The 18,584-nt window shown below is 57.4% G+C and overlaps 5 protein-coding genes across 5 annotated transcripts; 3 read left to right on the forward strand and 2 right to left on the reverse strand.

The window, feature by feature from the left end:
- Window positions 1-1,011: 1,011 nt before the first annotated feature.
- Window positions 1,012-6,898, reverse strand: BKCO1_4600058 (snf2 family helicase atpase; the record flags this gene model as incomplete). The annotated part of the gene is made up of 3 exons (XM_020276318.1): window positions 1,012-3,877; window positions 3,927-4,308; window positions 4,366-6,898. The coding sequence occupies 3 exons, from the start codon at window positions 6,896-6,898 to the stop codon at window positions 1,012-1,014; spliced, it is 5,781 nt and encodes a 1,926-aa protein (XP_020127915.1).
- Window positions 6,899-7,638: 740 nt separating this feature from the next.
- Window positions 7,639-9,470, forward strand: BKCO1_4600059 (glutathione synthetase; the record flags this gene model as incomplete). The annotated part of the gene is made up of 3 exons (XM_020276319.1): window positions 7,639-7,940; window positions 8,178-8,253; window positions 8,301-9,470. 3 exons carry the CDS (start codon window positions 7,639-7,641, stop codon window positions 9,468-9,470), a joined length of 1,548 nt encoding a protein of 515 aa, XP_020127916.1.
- A 1,285-nt stretch (window positions 9,471-10,755) lies between these two features.
- On the reverse strand, window positions 10,756-11,079 carry BKCO1_4600060 (uncharacterized protein; the record flags this gene model as incomplete). Its single annotated transcript, XM_020276321.1, has 1 exon — window positions 10,756-11,079. One exon carries the CDS (start codon window positions 11,077-11,079, stop codon window positions 10,756-10,758), a length of 324 nt encoding a protein of 107 aa, XP_020127889.1.
- A 364-nt stretch (window positions 11,080-11,443) lies between these two features.
- Window positions 11,444-15,040, forward strand: BKCO1_4600061 (uncharacterized protein; the record flags this gene model as incomplete). The annotated part of the gene is made up of 5 exons (XM_020276322.1): window positions 11,444-11,777; window positions 11,831-11,954; window positions 12,003-12,051; window positions 12,110-12,497; window positions 12,549-15,040. The coding sequence occupies 5 exons, from the start codon at window positions 11,444-11,446 to the stop codon at window positions 15,038-15,040; spliced, it is 3,387 nt and encodes a 1,128-aa protein (XP_020127888.1).
- A 577-nt stretch (window positions 15,041-15,617) lies between these two features.
- BKCO1_4600062 (ap-2 complex subunit mu) lies at window positions 15,618-17,748 on the forward strand (the record flags this gene model as incomplete). Its single annotated transcript, XM_020276323.1, has 4 exons — window positions 15,618-15,820; window positions 15,862-16,143; window positions 16,213-17,533; window positions 17,617-17,748. The coding sequence occupies 4 exons, from the start codon at window positions 15,618-15,620 to the stop codon at window positions 17,746-17,748; spliced, it is 1,938 nt and encodes a 645-aa protein (XP_020127887.1).
- Window positions 17,749-18,584: the final 836 nt, after the last annotated feature.

The following is an 18,584-nucleotide window of genomic DNA, read 5'->3' on the forward strand; positions in this document are numbered from 1 at the left end:
GCGAACAATAATAATAATAATACCTACTTAATGCCGAACATGCCGCCCTGACCCCTCCGATCGGAGCGCGGGGCCACTCATGCGCCACGGGCCTTATTTTTTTTTTTTTGCTCGGCCAGCCGCAGCAGCATCTGGGTCGCGCAGCCTACATAGTACGCCGGGGAAAAGCATCTCGTAGCACCCTCCGGCCCTCTGCAGACGCGGCGCGCCGCCTCGGTCTCGACCGCCACAAGAGTGCGCGGGCTGAAATCCGGGGTAAGGCGAGGCGTGGCATCTTTCGGCTACCACGGCTCCGGGCAGCCGCTTCCACGGAGTGACCCAACTAGGAACTCCAAGGCCCCGATTGCCAGATCTAGATGGGTCTTGACTCGCAGCGGTAACCATCTCCGTCCCATCCCGCAGCTGCCCAATCGCGCAGTGCGCATTACGCATTGCAAGCTGACGGCAGCCCTTGGCCTCCCCAACCAATTGTCCCCATCGCTATGCATCTTCAGCACGCTTGCGCAACGTCGCTCACTTCAGCTTTGTATGATCGCGCACAATCTGACCGGTTTGGATGGCGGCACGATGCTCCGATTGTGCACGCTGACATAGCCCCAGCCCGCCTGCTTATCTCCGATTGGCGTCTACCTTCCATGTACTTCGAGTCCCGCATCGGCACAAGCAATCGTGTCAACTAACAATATCGTGTTTATAACTAAGACTGTACCAGACTCAAGCCATGTGTGTGGGTATCTGGATCCAGAGCGCTTCCTAAAAGCAAAGCGGTCCGCCGTCTCAAGAACTCCCCAAATGGCCGCCCTTTCTACGCCTCGGGTGACGTTATAAACCATGTACATGGCCCCGACGATGTGTGTTCGCACAAAGAAAGCTACCAGAAAAGAGGAAAGACCCTACTCCAGCCATTTCTAACTCAACCGACTGCCAGAGCACCCGGAAAAATCGCTAAGGAAACTCATATGCTATATGTACCGATGACCTCAGTCATCGTCCGAAAGGTCAATGTAAAAGTCACGCCTTCTTGTGTTTGAGGGCGGCGTAGGCCGCTGGGAGCCACTTCGGCCATCCGGCAGTCTGGCGGTTGGAGTCTGAGCCCGAACCCTTCTCTGTATCTGTCTTGCGAACCTGTTCCTCGGCTGCATCTGCCGATTGCAACCTGTTAGCATTGCTGTTCGGTGGATCGCTGATGAAGGCGCTTAAGGAAATGGATCTTTGTACCTCTCTTTTCGGAGGAGAAGTCAAGGGCCTTTCGAGTTGGGACGCGGTGGAATGCTGTTTACCATCTTGATTGGATGGAGCTGTTAGTTCGTCGTGACCCGCAGCCTTTGCTCCAGTGCGTGGAGGACTCGAAAGTCGACGTAGAAACGCGTGGAGAAAGGGGCCGTCACCGGGCCTAGATGGGTTGGTGGGGTCTTCCTGGTCCTTAACTCGAGGAGCAAGCGACAGAGGCCGCATCGCGACCGGGGTAGATGGCTTCGCCCAGGGAGTGGGCGGCCCGCTGTTGTTATCCCCGGGTCTCACTGGCGGATCTTCCCCAAGTTCTGGGCTAGCCACACGCTTGTCATCTCGCAGCGGCATAGAACTCTTCGGCTGGGCTAAATTTCCTGGGACATCGTCTCTCGTCTCAGAAAGTGGTTTCGATACTTGGTTTGGGAAAAGTTCAGTTGAACCACTTAGGTTAGTCGCCGAGTCTCCTTCGGCAGGAACATCTAGCGGATTTCTCGCGGGTGGCTTTGGCGGCACTGGACGTCTCATGCTAGCGGGTGAGGGGCCCGCATTGTTGATCCCAGCATCCGAAGAGGGTAGTCCCTCTGAACGAGTGTTGTCAAACGCAGCAAAGGGCGTAGTCCAGGACCCTTGGTCACCGCCAGTCCGGGAATGTGCAGTACCCGAAGGGACGGCGCCAAACTCGATGTAAGGCCTTGGCGTTGGTTGAGACTGGAGTTGCAGGAAACTCGGTATTGGGGCTGAGCCATTCCGAGCAGCAGCCAGTGAAAAAAGAGCTCTCTGCACAGCTGAGTTGGGGTGGTTCCTACTGTCATCAATGGATGGGTTTTCTCTCAAATACTGCTCCCAAGCTTGTGGGTTCTCCTTCCGGAGTCTCTCTGCTTGTATCATCTTCTGGACCTCCTCATTCTCCTGTTCATTGAGAACAGCATCGAGATCTTCCGTCATCAACGTTTCCGTGGTGGTGATAGCACGAAGACCAGCATCTTTCCCTCCATGTTGTCCGGCGAGGATATCGTCAAGGACCTTCCCGTCCTTCCCTTGATGATCGGCAAGGTCTTCTTGCCCTACTGGTGTAGGTTCGAAGAAGTAGTCTCTTATCTTCGCAGCATGCCTCTCCGGATTCTGCTTATCGACAACTCTCGACGCAAGCTGGGTTTTGAAAAGGGCTGTGTTCCAAATCTTGGGTTCAAAAGTGCCACCGGCGAGCATGCGGTATACAAAGACCTCCTTCTTCTGACCAATCCGATATGCTCTACCTATCGCCTGCTCTTCGTGCTGGGGATTGAAGCCACAGTCCAGGATGATGACTCTGTTAGCCCCTTGTAAGTTGAAGCCTGTACCGCCGGCCTTGGTGGAGACGAGGAAAACGTCAAATTCGCCTCTATTGAAGCGTTCCATGAGGGCGGGTCGGTTGGACATCTTAGTTTTGCCGTCCAAGCGTTCGAATCTGTAGTTTCTGCTGGTCAGTGCGGTTTCCAAGTAGGTCAACGAGCTGAGTTGTTGTGAGAAAACAAGTACTCGGTCTCCAGCTGCCCTTGAAAGCCGGACAATTTGCAGCAGGATATCCATCTTGAATGAATGATGGGAGGAGTCACCGGCCTGCGCCTGATCAAATATTGACATGGCCTGCCCAATGAATGAGCTTGGGAGGGGTAGACTCTGGTCCTCTGGTGGCACATCTTGCTGTTCGTTTGCGTCACTCTCCTCAGCGACTGTACGTTGCTTGTTGTCACGTCGTGACTGTTCATCCTTCAGCTTGCCCACGAATGAAGCTGGATGACTGCACAGCGTATTGAGGAGATACATCCACTGCCACATCCTCGTTGTGGTGAACTTCTTCTTGTCATTTGTCAGAAGTTGCCGGATACAGAGCTTGTAGAGCTCTTCCTGTAGGGTGGTAAGCGGCACCGTGATGACAAATTCCACCTTCGGTCTGAGGTCGTCCTTGAGCGCCGTGATGTTTGCCCGGCTAATCTTTGGCCCGATTTCATTCTTGAGGACCCGAAGCTTCTTCAAGGCTTTGCGATGCTCGTAGGGAGTGCTATCTTTGTAAAGGCCTTCCTCAATGGGTTCCACATAGTGAGCTCTGAATTCCTTTTGGCTCCCCAGGTACCCGGGCGAAACCCAGTCGATCATGGACCAGTACTCAGTAAGGTTGTTGGCTAAAGGCGATCCGGTCAATGCTACTCTTGCTTTGGATCTGAACCTATCGACAGTCTGTCGAATAGAACTGCTGACGTTCTTCATCTTGTGGGCTTCATCAGCAACGATGATGGACGGTCCCTCGAGTAGTGCCTCGTGGAGCTCGCGCACATCTTCTTCAGACATCTTTGAAGTATGCCTTTCACTGAAGAGATTGCGAAACATCTCGTAAGAAATGACCAGAATCCCGCCGTCATAATTCCAGTCCAGAATCTTTCTTACGCGTGTATGAGCCCCGTCTTCAGCATTTATGAACCCGATACTTCCGAACTTCCTAGAGGCAGATTTTGGAATCCAGTCGTAGAGTTCATCCACCCAATTGTTCACTAGAGAAGCGGGGCAAAGGACGAGGGCTTGCATGCGACGCAATTCTGGAGGGATCTGTGCTTGTATGTGTTCATGAGGAGAAACTGCGGCTTCGGCGATCGTCACAAGGAGAGTGATCCTGCAGGGATCAGTAATGTTTCTGGTTGGAGGGGAGTCAATACACTTACACTTGCATAGTCTTGCCGAGACCCATGGTGTGGGCAAGAAGGCAGCCTTGAGCATCAGTATGTCCTGCTTCAACAAGTTCGCGCCACATAAATTTGACGCCTTCGATCTGATGGGGTTTTATCCTTGACCCGATGGATGGGTTGATGTGAATGGCCCCCTCTGTGCCAAATTCGCCTGGGTTAACAATGAGACGATCGGTCTGTGATTGGGAAGCGATGGCACGCTCTTTGAACGCTCTCTCCATCTCAACCTGAGCCTCAGCGCGTTTTTGCGCGCTTTTGCGCAGTTTGATTGCTGAAGCACTCTGTTGGACAGCATTCTTCCGCTTTTTATGAGGGGTGTTGCCTGCTTCTGGCTCGTCTTCCTCTTCTGATGTGAGTTCTGATTTCCGTTAGTTGGTTTTCACCCACAGGATCTGCCGAAACAAGGAAGACTTACTGGGCGAGACAGAATCGGAAGAAGGCAGTGGGAATCTCCTAAGAACCTTGATGACAAAGTCGAGGAAATCCGCGAGATCACGCTTGGATGTCTGCGTGTCCAATTTCGCGACGATCTTGTGAAGGACCTCGGCAATTTTGTCAGGTGGACGTGACCAGTGCTTGAAGAGTCCCTTACTCCAGCAAGCGTAGAGCCTCGCAAACTTGACGAGACCATTCCATTCTCTTTCCGTGACCCCCTGCAATACCTTGCCGCGGCAGAAACATCCCATAGCCTTCCACATTTGATCATGTAACTCTTTACGCGTCACATCCATAACGTATTGACGCATCTGCGCATAGTCTTTTCCTTCAATGCTTGTGCGAAGAATCTTTAGCACCAGCCTTTTCTTGTCGCTGCGCTCTTCCAGGGTTCCAATATCCCAGGCCGTAATTTCGGCAATGGTGGAGTTTTCCGGTCCAATCTGGCTCGTATTGATCAGTGAACCAGGCACAACTGAGGGCCTTGAGAAGGAGGGCCTTGGAACAGGCGACGAGTTGAGAGATGCAGGACTGTCCGAAAGAGCAGTCAGGTCAATGACCGAATGTGTAGATCTGGGGGCAGCTTCGGGTTCATGTATCCGCAAGCGGTTCGGCGTGGCTGGCAGTGAGTCGGCTGTTGTAGCAAGGGGGGCATCGACGAGATCGAAATCAGTGTCCTCGGCAGCTGTTGTTCCAACACTGCCATATTCATCCGAAGCATCTGCCATACTGGCTGAGTCCATTTCAAAAGACATTCCATCATCTCCTCTCAAGGCTTCAGGCTGCTGCTCATGCGAGATGCCCATGGAATCCTCATCACGCTCCACGAAATCTTCAAGGCCGTCAGAGTCCAGCTCGGACTCGCTATCCACCGAGTCACCATCCTCTTCAGAGTTGTGGCTGCGGCGATGGCTTTCGATTGGCCTCCTCTGATTTTGTCGCGGGATTGTTGTGGCACCGACCGGCTCGACCTTTAAGTCCCATATAGATATCCGCCACAACTTTTCTTCTCTCTGTGATACGCTCTCCTCCAAAGTAGCGCACTGACGAATGACTTCTTCCCTCTTATGCCACACCTCGTCCATCATTGCTTCTTTCAATTTGTCCAGGCGACGATCGATCATCCTGACTTCATCTGCTGCAGCCATACGAAGCAAACGTCTCTCACCAGGCCGCCGTGCTTTTCGCCAGGTTGTTTTTGCCGTGCGCTGGCGCAGGGGCAGCTTCTTTTGCTTCCAAATCTCGACTAGGTCGTGAATTCTCTCCTGAATAATTGTTGAGACCTCTTCCTTGCTTAGCTGCGCCTGCTTCGATTGCTGCAGTGTTCGCTCCCTTTCCTCTGCGTCCAGCTCCGCCTCATATGAGGAGTTGTACTCTTCATCATCGGATTCTCCCAAGGGCGGGAGAACCTTGTCGTCACCAAGCGCCCATTTCTCAGCCAAGCCATACCATCCACTGTTTTCCTCATTCTCGTCATCGTGGTATGGAAGGCTGCTGTCGAACATGGCGTTTCTTTGCACTCGCAATGCATCCTGCCTCGTAGCTTTGATTCCATTGTCAGTGTGCTCGAATACGGTGACGGATCGGGGTCTATTGTCAGGCACAATAGCCGATCGATATGGTTGAAGAGAAATTGAGATCTTGCCGTTGCCTTGCAAAAGCTCTCTGCGGTCAGGATTGCGAATGTAGTGAAGGTACTGGCGGTATACGTATGGTCCAAGAAAATGATGGGCTTCGCCATAGTGCTGAAAGTCCATATCGTCGTCATCTTCAAGAGTCTGGCCGAAGGAGGTATCGCCGTAGAATATTTCATCCACAGGAAGGCTTTTCTGAGTTGATCGAGAAAGACGTGGTTCGGGTTGCACGGAGTCTGGCTTTTTGGATGCAGTGGAGACCGCAGTTAAGGTAAGTTTGCGTTTCTTTCTCCCACTGGCATCTTGGATGAGGGTCTCTCCAGGGCGCTTGGCGGTCATTGTCGCTGGGTCTACGGGTCCAACAATTTGATCCACGGGTACGGTAGCTTCCCCATTCATTTCCTCTTCAGCTTCAAGTACTGTAGGCAGCACGCCCTCGTGGGTTGGGGTTGCCAAACCTGTGCGGACATGCTCAGAGGGCGGAGGCAAGCTGCCAAGCCAACCACCAACAGGGCGACCATACGTAGAAGATCCAGCCATGCTTTGCGCCATTGATTGGGGAGCTGAAAGGGCTGTTTGGGTTGCTAGGTGCTCAGCGTACTTTGGAGACTGTTCGCGGAGCTTGTCAATCGCCCAGCAAAGAGCTGAAACTCTACCGATGGTCTTGATGCCGAGTCCATCCTTTAATCTCTGCTCGGAAGTGAAATAGGTGAGAAGCGCAAAGCCATCTACCTCTTCCTCCCGTAGGTGCTTTTCGAGTGGGACTGGATCTGGCATGGGCGAATTTGGCCGCCCTTGAATCCACCAGCCTCTGGACCTGCACAGCGCATCGACGATATCTTCGACGCTCCAGTCAAGCGGGTCTGAGGCCGAGGACATTGTTGAGTAATGACCAGCGAATCAGCCTGGCCGTGGACGGGCATGTCAAGTCAGTGGCTGAATGTCGCAGTCGAAGGCGTGGAGGCGAAGTATATAGTGTGAGGGATTGAGTCAAGGTCTTGGTGAGGTGGAGCATTCAAAGGCTGCGATAGAGTGGCTGCAAGATATTCTTGCCACCCGAGCAGTCCAGGCCCGACCGGTCAGGTGGCCTTTCGCGCCTTCTGATGAAAGACTGTTGCAACGGAAATTGGTGGGGGTAGGACGCAGCTGGGTTCAATTACTGGAAGGTAGCGGGCACCTGCACCCGCGTGCAGAGCACGTGTCGTCGCGTCGTGCTGCGACTGCTGTCTGTGCCCACAGTGTCGGCCGCGTCTGGGGTTCTAGGTGGAGCTTGGCCTCGAGACCAGCGAGACAAGTGCTGTGATCTGACGGACGAAGGCGGTCGGCGAAAAGAGATGCGGCGACTCGACACGGAAGGCATCCGCGCGTGGCGCTAAAGCTGGAAAGAGATGTCAGGCTCCGGCCAGCGCTGTCGTGCTCGCTTGTCGCTCCCGATCCGGCAAAGCGCGAGGCTTCTAGCGGCGTCACGCGGCTGCTTTGTCAGAAGCCGCCGCGAATGTCATCGCTGCAACTCATTCCTATTCTTCCTCGTTTCCTCCTCGCAATCCCTTGTATTTCTCCTTCTTGCTGGGCTGTTCAAGGGGACTGCACCAAAACCAGAGAACATTGCCGCCCTCATCATGACGAAGTCAAAATACCCCGCCTACCCGCCAGATGTCACCGAAGAAGAGGCTCAATTCTTGCTGACCAATCTCAACGACTGGTCGATAGCCCACGGTCTGGCTGTGAGACCACCGCCGTCTTTCGTCTCGGCGGCGCAAGATCCCTCCGGAGTGCTTGCGTCGACTGCACCAGTGACGCTGTTTCCCAGCTTGTTCCCTCGCCAATGCTTCGACGAGGGGTTTGCCATACAGAAAGCGTACAATGAACTTTATTCGGCCATTGCAAGAGACGAGGAATGGTTGAAGTCTATCGTGGAAGAGTGAGTCCATTCATGGCCCAGCGTCCAATATTGCATCGTCGACCTGTCCGAGTCGGGTCGTGTTCATTTTCCCTCCATACGAAGTCACCCCGCCTCAGCGTATAACAAATCAATGTGCCCGCTCATCTCTCAAATTCAAGGCGTGGACACAGCTCGACTGAAGAGTGGAAGAATTCCCACCTCTTCGTCTGTTTCAAGAGTGAAACATGGGGGAAGGCTGACATGATCCTGTCGTAGGCTTGTGGAGATTGATGACTTTGTCGCCAAGCTTTGGCAGGTCCACCTTGATGTGAAGAAGGAAGGATACGTCCAGGTAAACCAAACCCCCTATGTACCTCTGGGGGTTTCTGACTCTTGTAGGATCTCACCCTCGGCCTCTTCCGCTCTGACTACATGGTCCACTTGGATCCTTCGGGCGGCAACGCAAAGCCACAGATCAAGCAGGTCGAATTCAACACCATTGCCTCCTCGTTTGGTGGCCTTTCCAGTCAAGTCTCAGCTCTGCATAGATACCTCAATTCGATTGATGCCTATCCCGCCGAGGTCGGCTCGCTCATCAAGCATGACTCCCTGCCTCAAAGTCAGTCTGTGCCGTCCTTGGCTGCAGGCCTGGCGGCAGCGCACAAGGCTTACGGAAGCTCGAAGTCACAGAACCCGCTATGCGTTCTTTTCGTGGTCCAAGATCCTGAGAGGAACGTCTTTGACCAGAGACACCTTGAGTACTCTCTTTTTGTGGAAAATGGCGTGCGGACTTTCCGTGCGCCTTTCAGCAATGTCCTCTCCTGCACTGAACTGGACTCTGCGCGTAACCTGATATACCACCCGCCCCATGCGCCGGGCAAGGCTTTCGAAGTCACCACCATTTACTACCGCACTGGCTACTCGCCAGATGATTTTCCCACGGACAAGGAATGGGCCGTACGTTTGCACCTGGAACGCAGCCGAGCCATCAAGTGTCCCAGCATTCTGCTTCAGCTCGCTGGCTGCAAGAAGGTTCAACAGGTCCTTGCCACGCCCCATTCGCCTCACCTGGCTCGGTTCTTGCCCAATGAGAGCACGGCGACACGCGTGCTGCAGACATTTGCCCCGATATATCCTATGGACAAGAGCGAAGCGGGGCAGGAGGCCCGACGACTTGCCACGGATCCGCAGACGGCTCAGCGTTACGTGTTGAAGCCCCAGCGCGAGGGTGGCGGCAACAACATCTATCGGGGCGCGATACCCCCGTTCCTGTCGAAGCTACCGGAATCGCACTGGCCTGCGTACATCCTGATGGAGATGATCGAGCCGCCAGCGCAGAGCAATGTCATCATCCGCAACGGGGAAGTGCAGAAGGGCGGGGTAATCTGTGAGCTGGGGATATATGGCGTGTGTCTGTGGAAAGATGGGGGTGGCTCTGGGTCTTCGGGCGAGATCTTGGAAAATCGGGAGGCTGGATATCTCCTCAGAACCAAAGGAGACCAGAGTGAAGAAGGCGGGGTTGCAGCGGGATTTGGGGCCGTCGACAGCTGTTGTCTGGTAGAGGTGTAATCCTGCGATCCTCCCGGCGCGTGGTCCAGCCTCACACGGTGCTGGGAACGGTGGTCGAGAGATGCGGTGAAGGCCGGGACCGGCCCTAGGGACGACGTACCGCGCGTGCATCGTACTCCCTTGCCTGAAAACATAGATACTTTGAGAGAATCCAAGGGTACTTGTGACGGTGAACCGGGCTCGAAACAGCGTTTGGGGACGGCCAATGGAGAGGCGCCGTGGACTACACAGCCCCGGACAGGGGGGGCGGCAATTGGTGGCACGCATCCGCGCTTCTCCGCTCTGCATCCAAGCCAGCTGGGCCAGCTGGGCCGGTGCGGGCGGGCAGCGATCCCGCATTGCCGTCAGCGCCCCATTTCGACCGTCGGGAGCTGGCCGAACGCGCCGCGTTTTCGTGGCCTGGTCCACGACCCGCCCGTCTTCACGGGACCCGGGCACAAGGCAATTGCTCAATGTTACCCTGCATGCACGCTCGCGATAATCAATCTGCAGCAGCGGCAAAGCGGGTGCTGGACGCAGTTCATTGTGTTTCTGGGCGCGTGCAAGACCAGCGCCGGCACGGCGGGGCCGCCGCTTTCAGGGCCCTCGCGGGCGCACAGCGCACCGGCGAGTTTTGAAGGCGGCGGTGCTCGTGCGCCTGGGATTGGCGTTTGGTGTTTGGGCCTGATGGAGTCCGGCGGGGTGCTGCTAGTAGGCCAGCTGGAACGAGGGCTGATCATGACAGCGCGCTGAAACAGGCTTCCAGCCACTGCCGGCGAGGCTCGACCGGAGACCGCGTCATCCAGCCACAGGAGAAGCAGTGAGCAGCAGGGAGCAGCAGTGAGCAGCATCAGCGGCGGCGGGAGCGCGCAGGAGAGAGGGACGACACGAGCTGCGGAGCACGTCTTGGCCGGGGGGGTCGTGCTGGGCTGGGGTGCTGGGCTGGCGTGATGGGCGGGCAGCATTGTGGCATCTGGCATCTGGCGCCGACGCCTTCCGCCTTGCAGCCCGTCGCTGGCTGCCAGAGTGGCGCAAAGGCGCAAAGCAGCGACGGCGGGCGCACGGGCGGTGACTCGCGTGTGAGACGCGCAGACAGAAGCACGAAGCACGAAGCTCTCCGCAGGCACGAGGAGGCCCACCGCGACCACCGCCCAAGCACCGCCCCGTGCGCTCGGCTGGCGTGCCCGGGACAGGCCATGACAGCACCGCGACAGACCACCAGCATGCAGCCTCAGCCGCGTCTCCGCTGGCTGCTCGCAACCACTCCCCGCCCGCGGGCCCAGCAGCGCTCGCACAACGCGCAACGCTACTGCGACGGCTCGCCCTGCCGCGCCCTCACGCCCGGCCCTCCGAACATGTGCTCCACGCCATCGACGATGCGCAGCCCGGTCCGGCGCATGCCTCTGGGGCTCTCCTGCGGACCGTTGGCTCTAGCGCCGACATCCATGGCGGCCGCCTTGTAGAGAATGCAATTTCCCTGACGCTTGGATGCGAGCGCTCTGCTTCCCCATCCAGTATCGCCATTGGCGCCGTCCACCTCATTCGGCCAGCGGACCAAGCCCATTGCTCGCGGGAGCCGCAAATCTCTCGCCATGGCGCCGCGGAGAGGGAGATCGGCCGGCTGCCCCATGCTGATTTCCCATGGAAGCTTTGATATGTGCTGGCCGTGCAATTCACCAACCCATGCTGTCTGGCATGCCCGCATTGTCATTAACCCTCGGCGCACCTGCTTCGTCCGCAGCTGTCCTTCTTTTGCTCCCCTTGCTTGCTGCTGTTCCTACACTCCTCCTCTTATCTCCTCAGCCTTAATCGCCGCCCCCCGCGCCCTCGCAACCGTCAGGCCTGCCACGCGTGAGCGTGAGATCGCGTCCCCTGGAGCCTGACAGCATCGGCAGCCCTCGATTGCGTCCCTGCAAAAAAGAATCCGCTATACCATGGGAGCGCAGAATTGTGGTTACTTCCGGCCGTGAGATTCCCATACCAACCCGGCCGCCATGCAGCTTTCTCGGACCCTCGTTGCGCTCCTGCTTGTCGTTTGCCACGTCCACCCGGCTTCTGCTGCCGCTGTCCATGCTCGCCAGGACGGAGACGGCGCCGCAACCTCGGTGCAGAGCAGCAGCATCGAGTCCACCGCAACTGCCCGGAATACCAGGGAAGGCTCGACGACGGCGACGATCGACACGGCGTCCCATGCAGCGCCCACCGCCACACAAACCAGTTCTCGGGACTCCGCAGCGCCTTCAACCACTGCAGCCGTCAGCACTACTGCCCTAACCGATGTCCCGTCTGCGGCAGCTCCCAGCGACGCGCCAGCGGCGTCCAGCACGGGTGAGTTGTCCTGCACCTCCAATTGGACGACGCCCCGGCTAATAAAAGCCCAGCCGCCGTATATTCCGGCCATGGCCTTCCACTCCCTCCCAAAGTGACCCCAGCCATTGGCATCGCCGGTGCTGTTCTTATGATCACTGGGGCCGTTTACACTTTCATCGGCATCAAGAACGTCTGGTCGGTGCCCCGCCGCCCCCCACATGACGGCCAACTGACAGCTTGCAGGATAAACATCGGAGGCTCAGTAGGATTCCTTGTCGCGCTCTCGATCACGGTACGATCTGCTGGGGTGCTCCACGCCGACGCGCGTCAGCCTGCTAACGACTCGCCAGGTCCTTATTGAATATGTCATGAACCCGCCTGTCACTGATGCAGTCCAAGGAGCTTTCTTTGTTGCTGCTTTCATTCCCGCTTTGCTGGCCGGGGGTGTTGCCTACATCTTCAAGGACCTTACCGAAGGTTCGGGGTGCATGCTTGGAGGCTTCTGCCTGTCCATGTGGTTTCTCGTCCTGAAGCCAGGCGGTCTAATTACATCCACCACTGGCAAAGCCATCTTCATCGGTGTCTTGTCTGCCGCCGGCTGGGCGTTGTCTTTCAGTCGCTACACCCGTACCTACGGCTTGATTGGCTGCACTTCCTTCGCTGGTGCAACCGTCACCGTCATTGGGATCGACTGTTTCTCACGAGCAGGTTTGAAAGAGTTTTGGCTGTATCTCTGGGGTAAGCACACCCGCGCAGCCACGACGGCGCACTGTACTGACCGCCGACCAGATTTAAACGACAACACCTTTCCGCTATTTACCGATACATATCCGCACACGCGTGGCATTCGAGTCGAGATTGCCTGCATAATCATAATCACTCTGCTTGGAATTGCTTCCCAAATGAAGCTCTGGAAGGTGGTCAAGGCACGCCGTGCGCAAAGAGACGCAGCGCGGCGGCAGAGAGAGGAGGACCAACAACGCATGGATGAAGAGACCGGCAGAAAGATTCTTGAAGAAACCGACCGAGAGAGGGTTCAGTGGGAGGCCATGTATGGCAATAAGGACTACGCCGAAAAGAATGCTGCCCGAGTGGACCATCTCGATTCCGGCGTTGGCTCTGAGCATGCCCGAAAGGCGTCCGTTAGTGTGCGAGAAGTTTCACGGGGAACCTCGGAAGAGAGCATCGAAATGTGTGAGCTTGAGGCGGCAACCAGAGAAGGGAGCCAGTCTCAGCTCGTTTCCCAGTATGCTACTCCGGCTGAAGCCGCCGACGAGATACAACATATCGACGGACAGGGACGGCCTCGTCCACCAACATCCGGCTACTTCCCCGTGGGCCATCAGAACTCAGTGATGAAGCGCCAAGACTCCATGCAAAATACCGGAATGGACCAAACAGCATACAGCGACGGCAGCGCCGTGCCTTCGCCACGACTTTCGATGCAAGCACACCCGCCGCCTCAAGCCGCCCGCTTACCTTTCGTGGTGCCTACAGGAAATGACTCTTCGACCGAGCTACTGGAGCAGGAGTCTGTCGCATCCATGCCAGAGGATCTACTGATGAGGGAAGACAGCGCGCAACGGTTGCCCGTGAAACCGACCTCCCATGCCAGGAATTCGCGTGCAACTTCGGAAGAGCAACTTATAGAAGCCGCGTCCACCGACGATGATAGGGCATCTTCAATTGCAGCTACTCTGGACGACATGAACGAAGACGTCATCTCCCTGCCCGCGCTCTCAAGAGTCGGAACGCCGTTCAGCTGGCTAGAGCCAGCCGAGGGCGGTCACAGACGAACAGGAAGCGCACCTACAGAGGAGGGTGATGGCGATGGCGAAATCCAGAACGATTCACCAGAGACTGTCGATCCGGATCTTCAAGAAGCTCAGGCGGATGGCAATCATGATGTGTCGGCGCCGAGAGCATCTCGCTCCTTGACATCGAGCACCAACCCTAAATCAGATTACAGGAAGCACGCAGCTGGCAAGGATCGCCGCAAATCTGGCGTTTCAACCGATCGCGACGAAGTGGGATCGGCAAGCGACAAACAGGCACGGTCGAAGAGATCGACCACGCAATCGGAAATTGCCCATTCCGGCGTTGGTAGCTTGAGCGACCACCTCCCCGAAAAGCTGTCAAAGGTGATGCTGACATACCGCACCAACGAATGGGCCAAGCATGTGAGCATGGCCGATCAGCCCGAGCTTGAGAGCATTCCCGAACCGTCATCGCCCGGCGTCATGGTGGATCTCGGCTTCAAGCAAGCAGCTGAAACGTCGCGGAAGCCGGTAGACTCCACCCCTCCTCAGGCTGAAGCAGAACCGGAACTCGAACCAAAGAATGAATCTCAATTCCCGGTCCAGATGAATCCATACCGGCAATCGCTGCAACGCTCGCCGTCTAGCCAGTCGAAGAACGTTCAGCCGGTCCCGCTGTCGAGGAACTCGTCAAGCGCCACCGTGCCAACGGCAAACGCGAGCAACCCCCAGGTCAACCTGCAGCGCAATTCGAGCTCGTCATCGCTGACGACGCCGTCGCGCCCTGGCTCCGCTATGGCCGGCAATGGCACGCGAGGACTGAGGATCTCATCGAGCCCAGTCAACGCGCCCATTGTTGAACAGCCATCGGAGGAGATGCAAGCCGAGAAGCGTGCTTCTTCCAGACTTGTGCAAACCCCGTTGCCGACCAACACGCTCATGGGTGAGAGAGACAGCCGAATGCGCAGCAGACCGACAAAGATGTCGTTCATCACGGCGCCTGGGCAGTCACCGGTTGCGATGCTTCAGAGCCCACAGCCCCAACGGGCCAGCAGGGCTCCAAGCATATCCAACTCAGTCCAAGGGTCGCAGACTGGGGCGGAGGAAGCTGATCCGGACAACATGCCGCTCAGTCAGCGACGGATGATGATCCAAAAGAACCGCATGTCGTCGCAGAACCGGAACTCGTCGTACCCGACGCTGTCGGCGCAGAACTTCAACTCGCACCAGCCGCAGCGGGAGCCGCCGATGCAGCAGGACAAGCGCGAGCAAATGTTTGCGTCGTGGCGCGGGTCGCTGCAGCAGGACCAGCACAGCCGGCAGCCGGCGCAGCGCGAGCTGACGGAGGGGCGGCGGTCAGAGATGATCAGCGAGCGTCGAAACAAGGAGCTGGTGCAGCAGCAGCGCGAGATCAACCGGCAAAACATCGACATGATGATCCACGAGAAGATGCGGTCGGGCCAGATGCAACAGCTGCACCGTGAGAGGCTGCGACGACTGCAGTCAGGCGCCAAGACCGAATAGGAGGCCCCCAAGATGTGGATGGGCGCAGCAAAACAATCAGCAAGGGCGTGTGACGGGGCCATGATGCCCGAGTTTCGTTCTAAAATCAGCAGCATGAGACCCGATCATCCCCTTGCACTTCCTTTTTTTTTTTTCTGGAGCATTTCTTCCGAGCACACAGACACACAGACACCCTTGTAACACGACGTCAAACGTGCATAGCCTTTTTATTCTTTTTGTATTTCCCATTGGCTTCGCCGCTGGTACGTTGACGGAATTAATGTGGCTACTACTGGGGCAGCTGCGGCTCTGCATAGGCAACGGCGGGAGGCTATAGACGTATTTTGGTTGGTTTCTACTTATGGTAATAATGGCGGTGGTGGCTTATACCCTCGGCGGATCGGATCAAGGCGAGTCTGAAAGCGGGAGGAGGTCTGACGGCACGACCAATCCTCCGGCTCGCTCGGAAGCGCGCGGGCACTGGAGGCAAGGCGGGCGTGTGTGCTTCTGGCGTGAGGGTGGGAAGACGGGCGGGTGCGCGTCGGTTTGAAGGAGACGAGACGGAGTGAATAGCACGCGGGCTAGAAAAAGAAAACATATGGAGTATATCCCAAACTTTGCGGTCAAGCTCGGCCGGGCGCGGGCTGGCCCGGTGCTCTCAGGGGGCATGGCGACGCGGGCTGGCGCGCAGCGGTGGTGGTGGTTCGGTCGAGGCTGGCGCATGGCAGCGGACGTAGACAGGCGTGGCACGGATGTGTTTGGCAATTTCCACGCATGGCAACGCCGGCCTGAAGCTGCAAAGTGCTTTGCAACGACGTCACACCGGGCTGCACAACAGACAGGGGCGGCGAGTCGTCGAATTGCGTGGGCGGCGCAGGAACAGGGCGGAAGCGCGGACGTGCGACGCTCATGGCGGCGCTGGCGTACCGGCAGCATTCGCTATGGCCGACCTTTAAACTCGCGAGCCCGGCCAGGCACGCGGCCACCGGGCTACGTACACGACTCTCCCTCCGCCAGTCCCTACGGGAGCCGCAGCATCCTGCAGCCCAGTCGCTCCTTCGCCGGCCCAAGAGCGAGAAGCTGCGCGTCCATGCCGCGCTCGTCGCCGCCGGACGCGCTGCTTCGTCGAGAAAAGCGCAGCGCTAGTTTCCGCGCCCTCGCCCTCCTTTCCCAATCTCCGCTGGCGAGCCCAGCTCCACCACTGCCAGTCCTCCACCCACCGCTCGCCCTCTCTCTCCAGCCGCGCCCAGCACCATCGCCCTCCCCGACCCGGCCTTTGCACACCACGTGCCCACCGCCGCCACAACGGCGTCCCACCCGGCCCACGCCCTTCCACACCTACCACCGCCCGCGCATACGCTGCCAGCCCGCCCGTCCCAGCCGCCGCCCAATCACGCCCGCTGGAGCCTGACCCAGCGCATCTTCAACTTTTCGCCCTTCCGCGCCCCGCAACCGCTGCCGCAGCCCTCGTCTGCCGCCCCGCTCCAAGCCGCTCGCCGCGGCGCGCCCGCCTCGCGCCTGTTGAACCCCGTCAATTCGTCGCCGCGCACCCCCGTCTCCGCGCCCTCGACCTCGCACCGCAACAACTCGCTGCCGCTGGGCCCAAACGTCCCCATCGCCGCCGACCCGCCCCCGCTGCCCACCTCCTCCGACGAAGGCCGCGACGTCTACCCGTTGCTGCCCCTGCCCGAGTCGCACCGCCACAGCAAGGCCCACAGCAGCCTCGTCGTCGAGCCAGACAGCGGCCGCGCGAGCGTCGGTCTGCCCAGCGGACGCCGCAGCCTGCTGCTCGAGAGACAGAAGCAGGACGACCCACAGCCCGCATCGCCCGTGACGAGCAAGAAGGCAGGAAAGAGCCCGGTCTTCGCCATGGAAGCCCCCACCGCCGCCAAGATTGCCGGCCTCGACCAGCCCCCGCGCGACGACAGGCCCACGAGCATCATCTTGAACCCCGACGATCCCGAGGCCGGCCACCGTCTGCACCACTCGGCCTCGCGCGCCACCATGCCGCACGAGACGTTTCGCTCGCGCCAGCCCTCGGCCGTGACCTTTCCGGAGCCGTCAGAGGCCGGCGACGAGGACGAGTACGCGTGGGGCCCGTCGCACCCGTGCTTCCCGCACCTGAACCCCCACGTCCCCATCACGTCGCCGCTGTACAGCACGACCCGCGTCATTCGGATCAAGCGAGACTGGATGATTGCCGGGGATCTGGCGCCGACGTTCGCAAACCTGTACCCGGAAGTGCTTGACCCGCTGATCACCGAGGATCAGTTCCGCGAGATCATCAAGAAGATCAACACGCAGTTGCAGATGGCCTTCGACCCGGACACGACACGGGCGTGGGTCGACGCTCTCATGGGCGCCGCGACGCTGTGGTTGTGGGAGGACCTTGGACTCACGGGTGTGAAGAAGACGTTGAAAGAATTGGAGGAGTGGATGGAGCAGTGGAACCGGACCGAGGGAGCGAAGGAGGGCGTTAAGCTTATCCCGTTGAGGAGAACGGGGTATTTGACGGTGCGTAGCGCTGACGCTTGTTTACCGTGGATGTTTTTTTTTTTTGTGGGGAAGACTTTCTTTGTTTGCTGACGATGCCACAGCTTGACATCCAAATTCCAGACCCGCACATCGGCCTCGAACAGTCCAACGCATCGATACGATCCAGGCCTGTTACTGGCGCAATGGACACGAGCGCGAGCGGTGCGCCTCAATTGCCTCAGATCGCGACATAGCGCGCTCGTCTCGCCTTCTACATAATTTTCCTTCTCCATTTTCTTTCTCACATTTGAAGCATTGCATTGGCGTTCTAAACAAGAACTGTTTGGGAATGGGGTTTCGGGGTTTTGAACACATGCCATCGCCACGGATTGCATGATCAGCAGGGCCGAAGAGGAGCTTGAAACAGCAAAGCTTCGTGAAGCGCATTTTGGTGGTGTATACGAGTGCGGGGAGTATGTTGTACTCTGCGTGCGTGAGAGCAAAGGAGTTGCCTCTTGTAAAAAGTTGCTTGTTCTTTTCTTGTCTTCTAATATGTTTTTACTTTACTCGTTTTTTAAATTTTTTTTTCTTTTCGTCGGCTGTGGCTTTCACGCTTGCTTCCTTTTTTTTTTGGAGAGGAGAGATTGAACTGGTAGTGATGATACCCTGAGGGAAATTCTCTTATCTTCCTTTTTTTTTTTTCGAACAACCTGACCGGTCTTGACCCGAGTCTCTACAAAACTCGACTTCCTTACGGTTGTGTCCATAGCCCCGCGTTTCCTGTATTACATTCGCGGTACTTATAGTGTGTAGTGGCTGTATTTGCCGAGGCACAGGGTTCTAGAATAGTAGAATGATGTGCATCTGCTGTCTGTAGTTGCTTTTCTTGCTTGCATGCACCATCTCCGGCGTCAGATCCTGCATGCGTAGCTCGCGTGCACGTATGGCATGCATGGACGCCCGCGCCCTAGCTTACCATTGACGGCCATGGAAGGCTGAGGCTGATACTCGTCGCCTCCGCCTCCTTGTCCTACACCCCCAACCCAAAAAGAAAAAAAGGAAGGAAAAAAGGATTGATTCATTTCTTAAC

The sequence above is a fragment of the Diplodia corticola genome (genome assembly GCF_001883845.1).
Source record: "Diplodia corticola strain CBS 112549 chromosome Unknown scaffold46, whole genome shotgun sequence".
Classification (NCBI taxonomy): Eukaryota; Fungi; Ascomycota; class Dothideomycetes; order Botryosphaeriales; family Botryosphaeriaceae; genus Diplodia; species Diplodia corticola.